Raw genomic sequence first — 20,827 nt, forward strand, 5'->3', positions numbered from 1 at the left:
CTGTGTGTAATGTTTTGTCAATTCAAAGACAGGCGTCACCAAAACCATAAAACCAGCTAAAATGATGCACTAACCTTTTACAATCTCCATCAGATGACACTCCTAGGACATTATGTTAGACAATGCATGCATTTTTAGTTCTATCAAGTTCATATTTATATCCAAAAACAGCGTTTTACTATGGCGTTGACGTTCAGGAAATCGTTTCCCTTCAATAACCGGCAGTCAAGTCAGCACCACAAATTAAATAATTAAAATTAGAAAACATTGGTAAAATATTATATTGTCATTTAAAGAATTATAGATTTACATCTCTTGAACGCAATCGACTTGCCAGATTTAAAAATAACCTTACTGGGAAATCACACTTTGAAATAATCTGAGCACTGCGCCCAGAAAAATACGCTTTGCGATACAGACAAACGGCCATGTTGGAGAGATCTAAAATCGAAAATACTATGTAAATAATCCATTACCTTTGATTCTCTTCATCAGATGTCACTTCCAGGAATCCCAGGTCCATAACGAATGTAGTTTTGTTCAAAAAAGCTCATCATTTATGTCCAAAAAGCTCCGTGTTGTTAGCACATGATCTAAGCCCGCCGGACTTCACTTCATGAACGAGGGGAAAAAATATATTTACGTTCGTTCAAACATGTCAAACGTTGTATAGCATAAATCATTAGTGCCTTTTTTAACCAGAACATGAATAATATTCAAGGTGGACGAATGCATTCTCTTTTAAAACGTTTTGGAACGAGGGTACCCAACATGACCTCGCGCGCCAGAGTCTAATCGGCCATCACCGTTCCAAGGCTCTTGTTCGGTCAGATCTCATAGTAGAAGATTCAAAACACTTTGTAAAGGCTGGTGACATCTAGTGGAAGCAATAGGAAGTGCCAAAACATTAATCAGCCCCTGTGTGTTTCAATGGCATTGGCTTAAAGGTAATTCAACACATCAGGTATCCACTTCCTGTCAGAAAATGTCTCAGGGTTTTGCCTGCCAAATGAGTTCTGTTATACTCACAGACACCATTCAAACAGTTTTAGAAACTTTAGGGTGTTTTCTATCCATATATAATATGTATATGCATATTCTAGTTACTGGGTAGGATTAGTAACCAGATTAAATCGGGTACGTTTTTTTATCCAGCCGTGAAAATACTGCCCCCTAGCCCCAACAGGTTAAAGTGGCATTGTTTAAAGTGACTAGTGATCCATTTATTAAAGTGGCCAGTGATTTGAGTCTCTATGTAGGCAGCAGCGTCTTTGAGTTAGTGATTGCTGTTTAGCAGTCTGATGGCCTTGAGACAGAAGCTGTTTTTCGGTCTCTCAGTCCCAGCTTTGATGCACCTGTACTGACCTCTCCTTCTTGATGGTAGCGATGTGAACAGGTAGTGGCTCGGTGGTTGTTGTCCTTGATGATCTTTTTGGCTTTCCTGTGACATCGGGTAGTGTAGGTGTCCTAGAGGGCGGGTAGTTTGCCCCCGGTGATGCGTTGTGCAGACCTCACTACCCTCTGGAGAGACTTACGGTTGTGGGCAGAGCAGTTGCCGTACCAGGCGGTGATACAGCCCGACAGGATGCTCTCGATTGTGCATTTGTAAAAGTTTGAGTGTTTTTTGTTGCACCTTCTTCACCATGCTTTCGGTGTGGGTGGACCATTTCAGTTTGTCCGCGATGTGTACGCCGAGGAACTTAAAACGTTCCACCTTCTCCACTATTGTCCCATCGATGTGGATAGGGGTGTGCTCCCTCTGCTGTCCACGATCATCTCCTTTGTTTTGTTAACGTTGAGTGTGAGGTTGTTTTCCTGACACCATACACTTTTTGGCCTTCCTGTGACATCGGGTGCTGTAGGTGTCATGGAGGGCAGGTAGTTTTCCCCTGTGATGTGTTGTGTAGACCGCACCACCCTCTGGAGTGCCTTGCGGTTGAGGACAGTTGCCGTTCCAGGCTGTGATACAGCCCGACAGGATGCTCTCGATTGTGCATCTGTAAAAGTTTGTCAGGGTTTTGTGTGACAAGCCAAATTTCTTCAGCCTCCTGAGGTTGAAGAGGCGCTGTTGCGCCTTCTTCACCACGCTGTCTGTGTGGGTGGACCATTTCAGCTTGTCTGTGATGTGAACTTTCCACCTTCTCCACTGCTGTCCCTTCGATGTGGATAGGGGGGGTGCTCCATCTGCTGTTTTCTGAAGTCCACGATCATCTCCTTTGTTTTGTTGACGTTGAGTAAGAGGTTGTTTTCCTGACACCACACTCCGAGTGCCCTCACCTCCTACCTGTAGGCTGTCTCGTCGTTGTTGCTAATCAAGCCCACTACCGTTGTGTCGTCTGCAAACTTGATGATTGAGTTGGAGGTGTGCATGGCCACGCAGTCCTGGGTGAACAGGGAGTACAGTAGGGGGCTGAGCACGTACCCTTGTGGGGCCCCAGTGTTGAGAGTCAGCGAAGTTGAGATGTTGGTTCCTACCTTCACCACATCTATGATGTGTGTAAAATACTTTTTTGAAGTTTGTACTGATTATGATGAGCTAATGCTAAGCTATTTGCCAGCTCTGTGTGGGGCCATGTTTGTTGACATTATACAATGCATTCTGGGTGTCACTTAAACGTCTGTCAGACCAAAGGTGTTATAACAAAATGAGGTGAAGGAATGGTTTTTACTAAGTTATTTCAATCAATGGTGAACTCACCCGTGATGTGATGAATTGTAAGTAATAACTTCTATTAGCATGTTGTGGTTTCTGTCAGCCGAGAGTTAGCTAAATATGACCGCATGTGTTACCTCAATCTTTCCTCGGTTAGCGCTAGGACTAGTGTAGCCTACATTTTCCAGTTTGGATGATTGTGTTATGCTGTCGCTACTTCTGTGAATGTTTAAACATTGCATCCAAAAATAAACTGGTCAAATTCAGGACATAACTTTCTAAGGACTGTGTTTGTGCAAAATGTTTCTGCAAAAAAACAGTGTTGCCAGCTGAAACGCTGACTGTTGCGTCAATCGAAACTGGATGTTCACACCGGCTTGAGCGTACGCTGCAGGGACCACTGTAGAATGATCACAGCGGTTTGTTGGTACTTGTCAAAGGGTTAATTAAATATGTTTCTGGTTCATTACACTTACCATATACTGTGAGTAACATTTTTAGCATAGCTTACTTACATGTTTCTATTAATTTCTGTTTAGGTTTTTTTTTTCTCGTTCTCAATTTCATCTATATCTCCGTCCACCCTGTCCCCTTTTCTCTACTTCTCTCCATCCAGTGTATACATAGAGATCTAGCAGCGAGGAACGTCCTGGTCACAGAGAGCAACTTCATGAAGATTGCTGACTTTGGTCTGGCCAGGGACGTCCACAACATCGATTACTATAAAAAGACAACTAACGTGAGTACTGGGGGGGGGTGCACTTGAGGAGTGTATGCTGTGTTGTGTTTGTTAGTGTGTTCTGTAATGTTGTGAGGGGGTGTATGTGACAGTCAACTCCATTTCAATTTAGTTAATTCATGAAGTAAACCGAAATTCCTTAAGGAAAATTTGAATTTCAGTTTACTTTCTGTATTGTGTAAGTTGAGCCTCCCTCCGTCCTTCTCAGTCTTGGCAGAGACAGGAGGTAGTAGTCTGCGGGGGACTGATTCCTTCATCCCGCTCCCACTGCTTTTCAAACCACACCCTCCTGCTCCCACTGACTTCTTGTCCGATTCCCACCCGCTCCAGAAAGAACTGGTCCCGAACGCGGCCGCCATACTGCAATGTTATTGTAAGTCAGGGGTTGCCAATTACATTCTGCCGTGGGCCAATTTTTCCTTGAGCGGATGGTCGGTGGCCGGAACATAGTTATAAATAATTTGTACACTGCAAATTGACCGCATGAATCCCAAACAGATATAGTATTTGACAAAAACGTAATCATTTCAAACCTTGATTACATTGGAATATGAGCAAATATTACTGCTGAGCGATTAGCAGACCTGCCAACATGCACGCATTTTGCGTACCAACTATGCAATTCTCTGTCCATGTACGTAGGTACGAGATCCGAGTTAAAAGTATGCAGAAATGAAAAGGGCCTGATATATATATATTTTACATCTAAATAAAAAATAAATCCACTGAATAAATCTAACATCCCGATTCTCGAGCTGCAACACACAGACATGTACGGAGTTTGTGTCAACGGACATGGAGATCAATACATCATTATTCGACGTAGCTACCCCGTGTCTCCCCCTCCTCTTGTTTGTTGTGATGCTGACTGTCAGCTGTACGTAAACACATAGACAAATCAATTTTTGACTCCGTGTGTTGTGGAAAGGTAAACACTAATTGTTTCAAGCTAACGTTAGCAAACATAAGATGGACATTCAGTGGGCTCTAAAGTGCCAGCAGTTCACTCACATTTGCTAGTGAATTAAATGAAATGCAAATGCAAAAAATAACTGGTTGCATTTGTGCAAGTGTGATATAAATTTAATTCTGTGTATCCATTAGTTGTATTTTCCATGTAACATTAGGAGGATCACGGAACCTGATAGACTGTAACTGTAATTATGATCCACGCCACAAAAAGCATTACAAAAGTATAATCAAAAATAAATAGAAAAATCTTGGCATTAAATGGAGGAGTCGGGAGTTTAGAAGACTGCGCGATGAAGAATGAATGAGTGTCCGGTATTAGCGGCAATGCTTCTAAAATGCCTTTGCATTAGATTTGAGATTTTATCAATTAAGAAAATCTGAAATGTATGCCCTGCATAGAAATACAATAGGCACCTTTACATAGGCTGAAACACCAGACTCTTCTAGCGAACAGCGGTCAGATTCCCTTTGCGGTAGCCTACTTAAGCATTGTGTAGCTAGTTTGCGGTCTGTGTCGATGCAATCATTTGTTTTTCATGTTTTCAAAATGATATTGCTTTTAGTGTTGATTAGGAACCGTGTCTAAAAAGCCAATACTTGTGAGCTGGCCCTTGTGATTGGCCCTGTTTGAGAGGTGACAAGCGTTCCTCTACTATATAGACTAAACTTGGGGGCATGTGCTAAGAAAAGCTTTATAGATCATTATCTCCATTCTACACTGTACATGTAATCTCCAAGAATAAAGGTCCTTTGTGTGTTCTTTCTTATTTGATATTGTTAGTGACTTTTACCATATGTGTAAATGGAATGCTGTCAAGAAAGTATTCCAACCTTTTATTGACTTGATTTGGTACAATTCTATAATTGCGATCAGACTCACGAACAGCGCATGCACGAGCATGCAGGGGGGGAAAGAAAATCCCAATTCGGCGAGTTGAATCTCCACGCGTCTGGTACTTTAAAAAAGTTGGACAGGGTTGGCAGGTCTGGATTAGTGCTTTTTGATGTCGGTTTGATTATGAAAAAATAATAACGGTTGTCACAATCTTCTTCGTCAGAAGATAAAGAGAAATCATTGTGGGACCAATACGCAGTGAGATCGTATGTACTCATCTTCTTTATTAAAGAAAAGAAGGGAAACCAAAATAAACACGCACACAAAACACAATGACGAATAACAGTCTGATAAGGCAAAAGGCTATACACAGAACAATCTCCCACAAAACACAAACAAATCACATACCAATATATAGGACTCTCAATCAGAGGCAACTAAAAACACCTGCCTCCAATTGAGAGTCCAACACCCAATTACCTAGACATAGAAATACTAAACTAGAGAGAACATAGAAATACAAAAAACATAACCCAAAACCCGGAAATAATACATCAAACACCCTTCTAAGCAAACCACCACCCCGAACCACATAAAACAAATACCCTCTGCCACGTCCTGAACAAACTACAATACAAATAACCCCTATTACTGGTCAGGACGTGACAACGGTTTTCAATTTCGGTTTCAGTAATGTTTTTAAACATTAAATGCACTATGCATTATGTGAGTTGAATGCTGTAACAACGCATTAATACATGTCCCATGATAGTAATGACTGCACATGACTGGTTATTACTTATTATCCATCATTTATTCACATTACTTGACTTTGTGTATATTTTATTTGATGACTTAATTTCATTCCATGTCATTATCTCATCTCTATACAGCTGCTGCCTGTGCTGTCTGACAAAAGTACTATTTTGTAGTTATTCAAAGTAAATAAGGCATACTTTTATGACTGCTGAATACCAACTATAAATCACTTAGATCATGTATGTTCAAGTAGAAATACCTTGCGAAGCAACAGCTGCTCTCTATGTCAGCAATCGTGCACTCTTCACTCTTCCATAGAAGCAGTCATAAAAGAGACACAGACCAGACAAGTAGATGTGCAATGGATTATGGTCATTATAGTTAATTATCACATTTTATGCACTAAACTATGTAGAAAATTGGCCTGTTTGAAACTACAAATCCCTACTACATTTCACAGTTCAGGCTGGATCTGATTTATCTCTAGATCCAAAAACTATTTAAATGGAATTCAAAATAATTAAACCAACGGTCAATTAGTTGTTTAAAAAAAAAAATGAAATGGTTAATCGCTCAGCAATATCACATATATCTTTATTTATGCGTGGGACTTACTTGGGAACAGATTTCCTACACTGAACAAAAATATAAACACAACATGTAAAGTGTTGGTCTCGTGTTTCATGAGCTGAAATAAAATATCACAAATGTTCCATACTCACAAATGTGTTTACATCCCTGTTAGTGAGGATTTCTCCTGACAGGTGTGGCTGATTAAACAACATGATCATTACAAAGGTGCACCTTGTGCTGGGGACGATAAAAGGCCACTCTAAAATGTGCCGTTTTGTCACAACACAATGCCACAGATGTCTCAAGTTTTGAGAGAGCGTGCAATTGGCATGCTGACTGCAGGAATGTCCACCAGAGCTGGTGCCAGATAATGTAATGTTAATTTCTCTACCATAAGCCGCCTCCAAAGTCATTTTAACTTCTCTAGGCTAGGGGGTGGTATTTTCACGTCCGGATGAAAAGCGTGCCCAAAGTAAACTGCCTGCTACTCAGGCCCAGAAGCTAGGATATGCATATGGTTAGTAGATTTGGATAGAAAACACTCTAAAGTTTCTAAAATTGTTTGAATGATGTCTGTGAGAATAACAAAACATATTTGGCAGGCGAAACCCAGAGGACAAACCATCTAGGATTTTGTTTTTGTTGATTTCCTTAGATGAACTGTAAATATAAATATATAAATATAAATATAAGATATACAGTTGAAGTCGGAAGTTTACATACACTTAGGTTAGAGTCATTAAAACTCGTTTTTCAACCACTCCACAAATTTCTTGTTAACAAAGTATAGTTTTGGCAAGTTGGTTAGGACATCTACTTTGTGCATGACACAAGTCATTTTTCCAACAATTGTTTACTGACAGATTATTTCACATATAATTCACTTCATGTTTTTTGCGACTGCACTTGAAGAAACTTTCAAAATTCTTGACATTTTTCAAGTCTTAAAGTAATGATGAACTGTCATTTCTCTTTGCTTATCTGAGCTGTTCTTGCCATAATATGGGCTTGGTATTTTACCAAATAGAGCTATCTTCCGTATACCATCCTTACCTTGTCACAACACAACTGATTGTCTCAAACACATTAAGAAAGAAATTACACAAATTAACATTATGTACACCACATGACCAGAATTATGTGGATGCTTGATCGCCAAATTTGGACCCACCTATTGGAGAACCCTGTTTTAGGTTTATGTGACACAGCTCGCTTTGCAGCCCCATTCCCATCAATTAGGCCACCCTAGTCAAGATCAAAATGCGCTAAAATAAAAAAATACCAGGGATAAAATACCATAGATTCTCACTTGGCCCATTTATATTAGGCTATCAGTATTATTGGGCTATATCACCAATAGGGTAGACATAGTTTGAAAGAGAGTAGACCTTTAATTGGGGCGAAATATAGGAGAGTGGACCCTTACTTGACTTGAGATACATTTTGCATAACTTTTAGGAGCGGGATGATTTTCGAGGAGAGTAAAATACATGTTATCAATAATTATTTCCAGTCAATGTCGGAGTCTAAACTATAGTGTATCATATTTAGGAAGACAACTGTGCCGTGCTTCTCCGCCCATATAGCCTAGTCTACAGGCTGTTTCATTGAGACCACACATACAGTGTGACCAGTGCCTTCAGAAAGTATTCATACCCATTGTTAAAGCCTGAATTCAAAATTAATTAAATAGTATTTTTTTATCACACACAATACCCCATAATACAATTTTTGCTAATTGATTGAAAATGAAAATGAAATATATAATTTACATAAGTATTCACATCCCTGAGTCAATAAACCTTTTAGAATCACCTTTGGCAGGGATTACAGCTGTGAGTCTTTCAGAGTAAGGCTCTTAGAGTTTTGCACACCTGGATTGTACAACATTTGCACATTCTTCTTAAAAATAATCTTCTAGCTCTGTCAAGTTGGTTGTTGCTATTTTCAAGTCTTGCCATACATACATACTTATGTGTGGTGTTGGATTTGCCCCAAAGATAACACTTTGAATTCAGGACATAAAGTTAATTTCTTTGACAAAGTTTTACTTTAGTGCCTTATTGCAAACAGGATGCATGTTTTGGAATATTTGTATTCTGTACAGCCTTCCTCCTTTTCACTCTGTCATTTAGTTTAGTATTGTGGAGTAACTACAATGTTGTTGATCCATCCTCAATTGTCCTCCTATCAAAGCCATTAAACTCTGTAACCATTTTAAAGTCACCATTTGCCTCATGGTGAAATCCCTGAGCAGTGTTCCTCCCTCTGGCAACTGAGTTAGGAAGGACGCCTGTATCTTTGTAGTGACTGATGTATAGCATCCAAAGTGTATTTAATAACTTCACCATGCTCAAAAGGGACATTCAATGTCATTTTTTTTTCATCTACCATGCGAACCATTAGAAAACCTCCCTGGTCTTTGTGGTTGAATCTGTGCTTGAAATTCACCCAGGTGCAGACAGTGTTGAAGTAACAAACGTCTTTTACTAGAACAGGGGGTAGGCAAAACAACAGGTCTAGGGCAGGCAGAGGTCGGTAATCCAGATCAGAGAAACATGAGACAAAGGGCGGCTGTGAGGCATGGTTTTGATTCTAGACACATGAAATGTAGAATGTATACAGGTGGGTACGGGGCAGCATAAGATGAACAGGAGAGGGGCAAATGACCTTGGAGATGGGGAAAGGGCCAATAAATTGGGGGGAAAGTTTGCAGGACTCCACCCGACGGGGCAGATCCTGGGTGGACAGCCATACCTTCTGCCTGAGACAATACAGGGGAGCCGGGTTCCGGTGGCAGTCCGCTTGTCGTCGATACCTGGAGGTGGTCTTGAGAAGGGCCGACCGGGCTCTCTTCCAGGTACGATGACAGCGGCAGACAAACAACTGGGCCTAAGGTATGCCGACATCTTGCTCAGGGAAGAGCGGGGGGCTGATAACCCAGGGAACACTCAAAGGGTGAGAGACCCGTGGCTGAACAAGGAAGGGTGTTGCGGGTATATTCGATCCACACTAGTTGCTGGCTCCAGGTGGTGGGGTTGGCGGAGACCAGGCAGCGAAGGGTCGTCTCCAGGTCTTGGTTGGCTCGCTCCGACTGGCCGTTGGACTGGGGGTGGAACCCGGAGGACAGGCTGGCCGATGACCCAATGAGTGTGCAGAAGACTTCCATAACTGGTACGAGAGCTAAGGACCCCGGTCAGAGATCATGTCCACTGTGGGTCCATGAATCCGTGCTACACCATGAGCTGGGCTGTCTCTTTGGCAGAGGGTAGCTTAGGGAGAGGAATTAAGAGGGCGACTTTGGAAAACCGGTCCGCTACTGTCGGGATGGCTGTGTTGCCATCAGACCGGGGGAGACCCATGACAAAGTCCAGGGATATGTGAAACCAGGGACGGTGAGGGTAAGGCAGAGTCTTGTTCTGCGCACAGATTTTGCATGCGGCGACGAACGCAGAGACGTCAGGAACCATGGTAGTCCACCAAAAGCTCTGTTGCACAAAGGCCAGGGTCCGACGGGAGCCCGGGTGGCAGGCAAGCCTGGAGGCTTGGACCAAGGAGCGGACCGCGTTAGGAACAAACATCCGGTTCGGCTGGGAATGTTGCGCCTCACGAACCTGCTTCCCTATTACAGGTTCTTCCCTATTCCAGGTTATTGTTGTCAATCCACACAATGAATGGATGTTCCGCCCCCTCCAGCCAGTGCCTCCACTCCTCCAATGCCATCTTCACCGCGAGAAGCTCACGATTCCCCACATCGTAGTTCCTCTCCGTGGCGTTGAGGCGATGGGAGAAGGCGGCGCAAGGATGTAACTTGAGGTCCAGGGCAGAACGCTGGGACAGGACAGCCCCCACTCTGACATCTGTAGCATCGGCCTCCAAAACAAACTGCCGGGACAGGTCATGATGAACCAAGATGGGAGCTGTGGTGAAATGGTGTTTGAGATCCCGGAACGCCCGATCAGCAGCTGGGAGAGGTGAGTTCAGACAGGGGGGAAGCCAGGGTGCTGTAACTTCGGATAAAGCGGCGATAAAAGTTGGTGAATCCCAGGAAACGTTTCAGCTGCCCCCTCGACATAGGCTGGCACCAATCCACCACCGCTCTCACCCTCCCGGGATCCATCTGTACTCTCCCTGTAGCGATGGTGGGGCAATGCAATTCACACTTCTCTGCTTTCACAAAAAGCTGGTTTTCTAGGAGAACCTGTCAGATGTGGAGCATGTCTTCTTGGGCGGAGCGGGAGAAGACAAGGATGTCGTCGAGGTAGACGAAGACAAACCGGTTCAACATGTTGCGGAGAACATCATTAACCAGAGCCTGAAACACAGCTGGTGCATTGGTAAGGCCAAATGGCATGATGGCATCAGGAGTACCAGCTGGCCCCCTGGAGCGGCTTGAAGGCCGAAGAGATGAGGCAGTCTTCCACTCATTTTGAAAGCAGTCTTCCACTCGTCCCCTTCCCATATCCTCACCAGGTGGTAGGCATTTCGTAGGTCCAGCTTGGAGAACACGGTGGCCCCCTGGAGTGACTTGAAGGCCAAAGAGATGAGTGGCTGAATGGGCTCCAGCCCATGATGGCACCAGCAGACCAGTCAATAAGGGGATTGTGTTGCTGGAGCCAAGAGAATCCCAATACCACGGGAACCTGAGGAGACTTAATGAGCAGGAATTGAATTGTATTGTCTCGCTGTGGTTCCCTGACACCTGTAGGTTGATGGGGGTGGTATTGTGGGTGACCCGGTCTATAGAGCGCCCGTCCAGCGCTCTAACATCCATGGGAATGGAGAGAGGCTGAGTGGGGATGCCCAGCTTGGACGCCAGGGTCGCGTCCATAAAGCTCTCATCGGCCCCAGAGTCGATGAGTACCCGGAGAGATTTCGATTGGTTCCCCCACAGCAAAATGGCATGAAAAGGGGTACGAGTAAGGGGAGAGGAAAAGTTCTCCCTATGGCCTACCAGAGTACTCGCTCCTACCGGTGAGCCTGGTCTTTTAGTGGACAGGTGGAGACGAAATTGCCAGTAGTCCCGCAATACAGGCAGCCTAGCTCTGCCTAGTTGCATTGGCTCAGGAAGAGGTGAATCGGCAGACTTCTGAGACTCTCAGGGGAACTCGGGTAGCCTCGGGTTCTCTCGGCAAAGGCGCCGTCGAGGACTTCCGGGATGCCTCGGAGGCGAGGTTGAATCCTTGTGCGGGCAAAATCAAATCTCCTCTCCTTCCTTCATTCCCGTAGTCGCCCATCGATCTGAATGGTCAAGGCAGTGAGCAAGTCGAGATCCATCTGTAGTTTCCGGGCTGCAAGCTCGTTCTTTACTTCCTCTGAAACTCCGTGCTGGAGCATGTCGAACAGTGCTTCCGGGTTCCAGGCACTCTCAGCTGCCAATATGTGGAAATCCCCCGCATTGTATGCCACACTGCAGCATCAAAAACTTTCTTTACCACCGCCACAAACTCCTCCAGACATAAGCATACGACCGACTGTTGTTCCCATACTGCAGAAGGCCAGGTGAGAGCACTTGCGGACATTAGCGTGATGAGGTATGCTATCTTAGAGCAGGGGAAGGAGGAGGGCTGCAGCTCGATGATGAGGGAACACTGAGCGAGAAACGGCCAACAGGTGCCCGACTCTCCATCGAAGTGTTCCGGGGTTGCCGGGGAAGTGGAGCTGCTAACAGCCGGGTTACTGAGGGGCTGGGAGGTTACCGTTGTGATAGTCTGCCTAACAGACAACCCGCAGAATTGCTCCAGCAATGTGTTCAACGCTCCGTCATGGCATTCATCACGAAGCAACTCCTCGTGCCTTCCGATGGTGGCTCCTTGGGGGGAGGTGGAGTTGCAGGGCTGGTCCGAGTCTGCTGGGTCAGTCAAGGTCAGTTCGTACTATCACGTTCCAGGGACGACCCAGATGCAGACAGTGTCGAAGTAACAAAGGTTTATTTGCTAGAACAGGGAGCCATCAAAGCGACAGGTCAAGGGCAGGCAGAGGTTGGTAATCCAGATCAGACTCCAAAGGGTACAGAACGGCAGGCAGGCTCAGGGTCAGGGCAGGCAGAATGGTCAAAACCGGGAAAACTAGAAAAAAGAAACTAGAAACAGGCAGGAGCAAGGGGAAAACCGCTGGTAGGCTTGACGAACAAAACGTACTAGCAACAGACAAACAGAGAACACAGGTAGAAATACACTGGGGATAATGGGGAAGATGGACGACATCTGGAGGGGGTGGGGACAAGCACAAAGACAGGTGATCCAGATCAGGGTGTGACACTATGCAACTTATTATGTGACTTGTTAAGCACATTTTTACTCTTGAACTGATTCAGGCTTGCCATAACAAAAGAGTTGAATCATTATTGACTCATGATATTTCAGCTTCTCATTTGTTTAAAAAAATGTAATTTCTAAAAACATAATTCCACTTTGACATTATGGGGTATTGTGTGTAGATCAGTTACACAACACCTCAATTTAATCTATTTTAAATTCAGGCTGTAACACAACAAAATGTAGAATGTGTTTATACTTTCTGATGGCACTGTAGATAATGAATAGCCTACAAAACAAAGACAAAATGGTTTTGAAATAATCTTGCATAACTTTGATAGGAGCAGGACAATTTGCAGGCAGACACAAATAAATGTGTTATCAATATTTATTTACAGTCAATGTTGGAACCTAAACTATAGCCTATCATATTTAGGAAGTTAATTTCCACGGAAAGACCATTGCACATGCTCATCCATTCATACAACATACAGGTTTCATTGAGACCAAACATAGGCACATTTGATCTCCCACGCCCAACACAATAGAGAAGAGCTAGGTTACTGAACTTGAAGCAAAATTATCATTTGAGAGTTTGTAAATATTGCAACAAAGAGCTGCTTTTAATACAATAGATAAGAAAGACAACTGTTGTAAATAATCTGTGGACCCAAAAATATTTTCATCCCAAAGTTATCTGTCTGACCACCCGCTCCCACCCACAGCATGAAAAATGCAGGCTGCACCGCAATGCTCTCTGTCGGGCCCGCAGCTCTCTAACTGGAGGTTCCCAGGCCATCAGTGAATGCAGTGCTTCTATAGAGGCTCTGCACTAGTTTGTGCCTCCTCTCTTGTACCTTCACTTCCATAGCCACTTGTCCAAACAGACCAAGAGAGATACTGAAATAGAGGGAGAGCAACAGAGTGCTTGACATCTCCATAGCAGACCCCCAATAGCATTCATCTGATTCCCACTGTAGAGCACAGCACAGCCTGCCCATCCTCCTTTAGTATGCATGGCTGCCTTTTCATTACACGCTGAGAACCTAGCCTAGTTGAAAACAACAAGAACCACAAAAACAACAAACCACAGCACAGCACAGCACAGCATGAGCCATAGACAATGGGTGATTGTGATGATGATGATAATCACCAATCCATCAGTCTTTACAATAGTATGTTCTAGTCTTGGAGAAATTAGACTTATATCAGAAGGCCTAATAAAAAGATAGGGGCAGAACTAATGTTAATCATCATCATGCTTATCATCTGCCCCTACCTTTCTATTACCCATTCTAAAATAATTTCTCCTACACTGTAACTTCAGTGTGCGTGAATGTATTTGACCCTGCTTGTCACTTAGCTATCCATGCTGCAGTGTTTAATGGCATGTAGCTATAAACTCTGTCTTTATCGGCAACCCAGTTTATCTGCTAACTGCTATAAACGTGTGACAGTACCTCTGGGAAATCCGTATTGATATTCCCAGATCTAATGAGATTCTTGGGAATACCAGGAACCTGGAAGAGTGCATGAATTAAAAAATTCTGATTGGCCAAGAAATATTGGTCATGAAATACCCTGTCTGTGTATAGATATTTAAATGTTACCTTTTTGACCTATTGACCTTTGACCTGTGTGTGTGTGTGTGTCCTCCTCAGGGTCGTCTCCCAGTGAAGTGGATGGCTCCAGAGGCGCTGTTTGACCGTGTGTACACTCACCAGAGTGATGTGTAAGTACTGTACCTTGGTTTTACTCTCTCACACACACAATTCGCTTACTGTTTTAGAAAGAGGAACGCAGCCTAAACTGTGTTCATTAGGCACCCAACGTAAGAAAACCTGTTAAAACCAGCCGTTTTAAAAAGTTTGCCATTGTGTGCCCTAATGAACACGACCCTGGCATATACACTGGCTGTAGCTTTCTGATGCAAATTGTTTTGCAGTGAGACCCAGGGGGTAAGAGGTTGGGCTGGTGGTGGAGGAATGGGTACAGGAGGTTAGTGAGGTGATTTGGTGGTGGCGGAATTAGGGGGTGCAGGGGGATTTGTTTGGTGGGTGGGGTGTGTACTGGCCGGCCTGTTGGTGAAAGGGAAAGTTTCACACGGCCTGATGCTGTTACTAATCTGCCCGTCTTCAAAGCCTCTGGAAGGAGCCAGAGCCCCCCTCCCCCTGCCCTGTACTTAAGTCTCCCCTAGGCCTCCTTCAATTCAATTCTCAATTCAAATCACATTTTGAATTCAAATCAAATAAATGTTATTGGTCGCGTACACTTATTTTGCAGATGTTATCACAGGTGCAGCAAAATGTTTATGTTTCTAACTGCAACAGTTGGCAATGGCACACTGAGCCATTGCCAACTGAAAGTTACGGTCCCGAATGAAAAGAAAATCTGTCTTGGGTCAAGATCTGGCAGAAAAGCGGATGATGCACACGTAATTTCAATAGCAGGTGATTTTATCTTTAATTTGGGCTGAGCAAGTAGCCTACAGCATTCATACAGACATTGAAAAGTCAAATTCAAGGACTTTTAAGGACTTTTTCAAGTACTTAATTGTAATTTTCTTGGACCTACATTTTATATTGAATTGTTGTAATAGCCTTTAGAAAGAAATCTCCCCCCAAAATGTATGCAAAAAAGTATGCATTACCACTTAGAGAATAATGCATGTTTTATTAAGCCTTCCCAATGGCATTATGCATTGACATTACAATTTTTTTAGATTCTAAAACATGTCAGAATAGAGTGGGTATTGCCTGACTAAATAAGACCACATGCAACAGTAGATTTTTGAATGAAGTCTGTGGTAGCTAGTCAGTTTCTCCATTTGAAATGAAAGAGTTATTGAGGGGTTATTGTATCATGTTTTAAAAATGAGAAAGTGAGCAAAAACTGTGTTCCCTTTGTAATGGAACGCTTTATATGGAAAACCAAGTTGAAGCCTACATTCAGTGTTGTCTTGCTCATAATAACCAAACATTTTTTTCCAAAATGAGAGCAACAGACTAGCGCAGCACCCGTTAATTGAAACAGCGGGAAACAAATTAAAGCGGTTACAAAAAACTCATTGGAGCAGTAGAACTTCTAAATCGGCTTCCATAACTTCAAGGACTTTTTAAGGACTAAATAGCCTAGAGTAAATGTCTGATTATCAAAGTAGACTGTATTGCGCATAGCAAATATTCAACCAAGACTGAACTTGTTATACCTGGTTTGCATACACAAAAAGTTCACTGCATACACAAAAAGTTCCCCGGGATACGTTAGAGTCGGTACAGCCACCTGGTTTCTTCAAGCATCGCGCCGACAGAAACTAACATCTCTCTGGTAAGAAGAAGGGCGGGGGTGTATGCATAATGATTAACGAGTCGTGGTGTGATCATAACAACATCCAGGAACTCAAGTCCTTTTGTTCACCTGACCTAGAATTCCTTACAATCCAATGCCGAACGCATTATCTACCAAGAGAATTCTCTTTGATTATAATCACAGTCGTGTATATCCCCCCCCCCCCCCAAGCAGACACCTCGACGGCCCTGAAAGAACTTCATTGGACTCTATGTAAACTGGAAACCACATATCCTGAGGCTGCATTTATTGTAGCTGGGGATTTTAACAAGGCTAATCTGAAAACAAGGCTCCCTAAATGTTATCAGCATATCAATTGCGTGACCCGGGCTGGCAAAATTCTGGATCATTGTTACTCTAACTTCTGCGACGCATACAAAGCCCTCCCTCGCCCTCCTTTCGGCAAATCTGACCACAACTCAATTTTGTTGCTCCCAGCCTATAGGCAGAAACTAAAACAGGAAACGCCCGTGCTCAGGTCTGTTCAATGCTGGTCCGACCAATCTGATTCCACACTTCAAGATTGCTTCGATCACGTGGACTAGGATATGTTCCGGATAGCGTCGAACAACAACATTGATGTATACGCTGATTCGGTGAGCGAGTTTATTAGCAAATGCATCGGTGATGTTGTACCCACGGCGACTATTAAAGCCTTCCCCAACCAGAAACCGTGGATTGATGGCAGCATTCGTGCAAAACTGAAAGCATGAACCACTGCTTTTAATCAGGGCAAGGCGACCAGAAACATGACCGAATACAAACAGTGTAGCTATTCCCTCCGCAAGGCAATCAAACAAGCTAAGCGTCAGTATAGAGACAAAGTAGAGTCGCAATTCAATGGCTCAGACACGAGAGGTATGTGGCAGGGTCTACAGTCAATCACGGACTACAAAAAGAAAACCAGCCTCGTTGCGGACCCCGATGTCTTGCTCCCAGACAAACTAAACAACTTCTTTGCTCGCTTTGAGGACAATACAGTGCCACCGACACGGCCCGCTACCAAAACCTGCGGGCTCTCCTTCACTGCAACCAACGTGAGAACAACATTTAAACGTGTTAACCCTCGCAAGGCATCCCTAGCCACGTCCTCAGAGCATGCGCAGACCAGCTGGCTGGTGTGCTTACGGACATATTCAATCAATCCCTATCCCAGTCTGCTGTTCCCACATGCTTCAAGAGGGCCACCATTGTTCCTGTTCCCAAGAAAGCTAAGGTAACTGAGCTAAACTACTATCGCCCTGTAGCACTCACTTCCGTCATCATGAAGTGCTTTGAGAGATTAGTCAAGGATCATATCACCTCCACCCTACCTGACACACTAGACCCACTCCAATTTGCTTACCGTCCCAATAGGTCCACAGACGACGCAATCGCAATCACACTGCACACTGCCCTAACCCATCTGGACAAGAGGAATCCTTATGAAACAATGCTGTTCATTGACTACAGCTCAGCATTTAACACCATAGTACCCTCCAAACTCGTCATTAAGCTCGAGCTCCTGGGTCTCGACCCCTCCCTGTGCAACTGGTCCAGGACTTTCTGACGGGACGCCCCCAGGTAGTGAGGGTAGGTAACAACATCTCCACCCCGCTGATCCTCAACACCGGGGCCCCACAAGGGTGCTTTCTCAGCCCTCTTCTGTTCTCCCTGTTCACCCATGACTGCGTGGCCATGCACACCTCCAACTCAATCATCAAGTTTGCAGATGACACTACAGTGGTAGGCTTGATTACCAACAACGACGAGACGGCCTACAGGGAGGAGGTGAGGGCCCTCAGAGTATGGTGTCAGGAAAACAACCTCACACTCAACGTTAACAAAACAAAGGAGATGATCGTGGACAGCAGAGGGAGCACACCCCTATCCACATCGATGGGACAATAGTGGAGAAGGTGGAACGTTTTAAGTTCCTCGGCGTACACATCGCGGACAAACTGAAATGGTCCACCCACACCGAAAGCATGGTGAAGAAGGTGCAACAAAAAACACTCAAACTTTTACAAATGCACAATCGAGAGCATCCTGTCGGGCTGTATCACCGCCTGGTACGGCAACTGCTCTGCCCACAACCGTAAGTCTCTCCAGAGGGTAGTGAGGTCTGCACAACGCATCACCGGGGGCAAACTACCCGCCCTCTAGGACACCTACACTACCCGATGTCACAGGAAAGCCAAAAAGATCATCAAGGACAACAACAACCCGAGCCACTGCCTGTTCACCCCGCTATCATCCAGAAGGCGAGGTCAGTACAGGTGCATCAAAGCTGGAACCGAGAGACTGAAAAACAGCTTCTATCTCAAGGCCATCAGATTGTTAAACAGCCATCAATAACATTGAGTGGCTGCAGCCAACATTCTGACTCAAATCTCTACTGTACTCTATACCATCTACTGCATCTTGCCTATGCCGTTCGGCCATCGCTCATCCATATATTTACAGTGCTGTGAAAAAGTACTTTCCCCCTTCCTGATTTCTTATTTTTTTGCACATTTCTCACACTTAAATGTTTCAGATCGAATAATACACAAAGATAACCCAAGTAAACACAAAATACAGTTTAAGTGACAATTTTATTTATTAAGGGAAAAAAGCTATCTGAACCTTCATGGCCCTATGTAGAAAAGTAATTGCCCCCTAAACCTAATAACTGCAATCAAGTGTTTGCGATAATTGGCAATGAGTCTTTCACATTGCTGTGGAGGAATTTTGGCCCACTCTTCTTTGCAGAATTGTTTTAATTCAGCCACATTGGAGCGTTTTCGTGCATGAACCGCCTTTTTAAGGTCACACCACAGCATCTCAATCAAATTCAAGTCCGGACTTTGACTAGGCCACTCCAAAACCTTCATTTCTTTTTTTTAAGCCATTCAGAGGTGGACTTGCTGGTGTGTTTTGGATCATTGGCCTGCTGCAGAACCCAAGTGCGCTTCAGCTTGAGGTCATGAACTGATGGCCGGACATTCTCCTTCAGGATTTTTCGGTAGAGAGCAGAATTCATGGTTCCATCAATCACAGCAAGTCGTCCAGGTCCTGAAGCAGCAAAGCAGCCCCAGACCATCACACTACCACCACCATATTTGACTGTTGGTATGATGTTCTTTTTCTGAAATGCTGTGTTACTTTTATGCCAGATGTAACGGATTGCACACCTTCCAAAAAGTCCAACTTTTGTCCCGTCAGTCCACAGAATATTTTCCCAAAAGTCTTGTGGTTCATCAAGATGTTTTTTTTGCCAAAAGTGAGACTAGCCTTTGTTCTTTTTGGTCAGCAGTGGTCTTCACCTTGGAACTCTGCCATGGATGCCATTTTTTACCCAGTCTCTTTCTTATGGTTGAGTCATGAACACTGACCTTAACTGAGGCAAGTGAGGCCTGCAGTTCTTTAGATGTTGTTGTGGGTTCTTTTGTGACCTCTTGGATGAGTCGTCGCTGCGCTCTTGGGGTAATTTTGGTAGGCCGGCCACTCCTGGGAAGGTTCACCACTGTTCCAAATGTTCTCCATTTGTGGATAATGGCTCTCACCCTGGTTCGCTGGAGTCCCAAAGCTTTAGAAATGGCTTTGTAACCCTTTCCAGACTGATAGATGTCAATTACTTTGTTTCTCATCTGTTCTTGAATTTCTTTGAATCGCGGCATGATGTCTTGCTTTTTGAGATCTTTTGGCCCACTTCACTTTGTCAGACAGGTTCTATTTAAATTATTTCTTGATTCAACAGGTCTGGCAGTAGTCAGGCCTGGGTGTGGCTAGTGAAATTGAACTCAGCTTTCCAAAAAAATGTGATTAACCCTAGTAAATTCATGATTTAACAAGGGGGGGATATTACTTTGTCACATAGGGCCATGAAGGTTCGGATAGCTTTTTTCCCTTAATAAATAAAATGATCACTTAAAAACTGCCTTTAAACAGCCTTCAAAATTCAAGAAAATGATGTCATGGCTTTAGAAGCTCCTGATAGGATTAATTGACATAATTTGAGTCAATTGGAGGTGTACCTGTGAATGTATTTCAAGGTCTACCTTCAAACTCAGTGCCTTTTTGCTTGACATAGGAAAATCTAAAGAAATCAGCCAAGACCTCATAAAAATAATTGGAGACCTCCACAAGTCTGGTTCATCCTTGGGAGCAATTTCCAAATGCCTGAAGGTACCACATTCATCTGCACAAACAATAGTACATAAGTATAAACACCATGCGACCACGCAGCCATCATACCGCTTAGGAAGGAGACGCGTTCTATCTCCTAGATATGGATGTACTTTGTTGCGAAAAGTGCAAATCAATCCCAGAAAAACAGCAAAGGACCTTGTGAAGATGCTGGAGGAAACAGGTACAAAAGTATCTATATCCACAGTAAAACTAATCCTACAGACATAACCTGAAAGCCCGCAAGCAAGGAAGAAGCCACTGCTCCAAAACCGCCATAAAAAAGCCAGACTACGTTTTGCAACTGCACATGGGGACAAAGATTGTAATTTTTGGAGAAATGTCCTCTGGTCTGATGAAACAAAAATAGAACTGTTTGGTCATAATGACCATCGTTATGTTTGGAGGATAAAGGGGGAGGATTGCAAGCCGAAGAACACCATCCCAACCATCCCACGAGGGTGGCAGCATCATGTTGTGGGGGTGCTTTGCTGCAGGAGGGACTGGTGCACTTCACAAAGTAGATGGCATCATGAGGAAGC

The 20,827-nt window shown here is 43.9% G+C and overlaps 1 protein-coding gene across 8 annotated transcripts in view; it reads left to right on the forward strand.

Moving 5' to 3' along the window:
- The window catches only part of LOC106579428 (fibroblast growth factor receptor 2), a 125,925-nt gene that overhangs the window by 98,286 nt on the left and 6,812 nt on the right, over nucleotides 1-20,827 (forward strand). For all 8 annotated transcript variants that reach the window (XM_014159332.3, XM_014159331.3, XM_014159333.3 and 5 more), the window contains 2 exons: nucleotides 3,270-3,392; nucleotides 14,450-14,520. In XM_014159332.3, the coding sequence (XP_014014807.1) occupies nucleotides 3,270-3,392; nucleotides 14,450-14,520 (194 nt within the window). The remainder of the gene's footprint in view (nucleotides 1-3,269; nucleotides 3,393-14,449; nucleotides 14,521-20,827) is intronic.

The sequence above is a fragment of the Salmo salar genome, chromosome 19 (genome assembly GCF_965601325.2).
Source record: "Salmo salar chromosome 19, fSalSal1, whole genome shotgun sequence".
Taxonomy (NCBI): domain Eukaryota; kingdom Metazoa; phylum Chordata; class Actinopteri; order Salmoniformes; family Salmonidae; genus Salmo; species Salmo salar.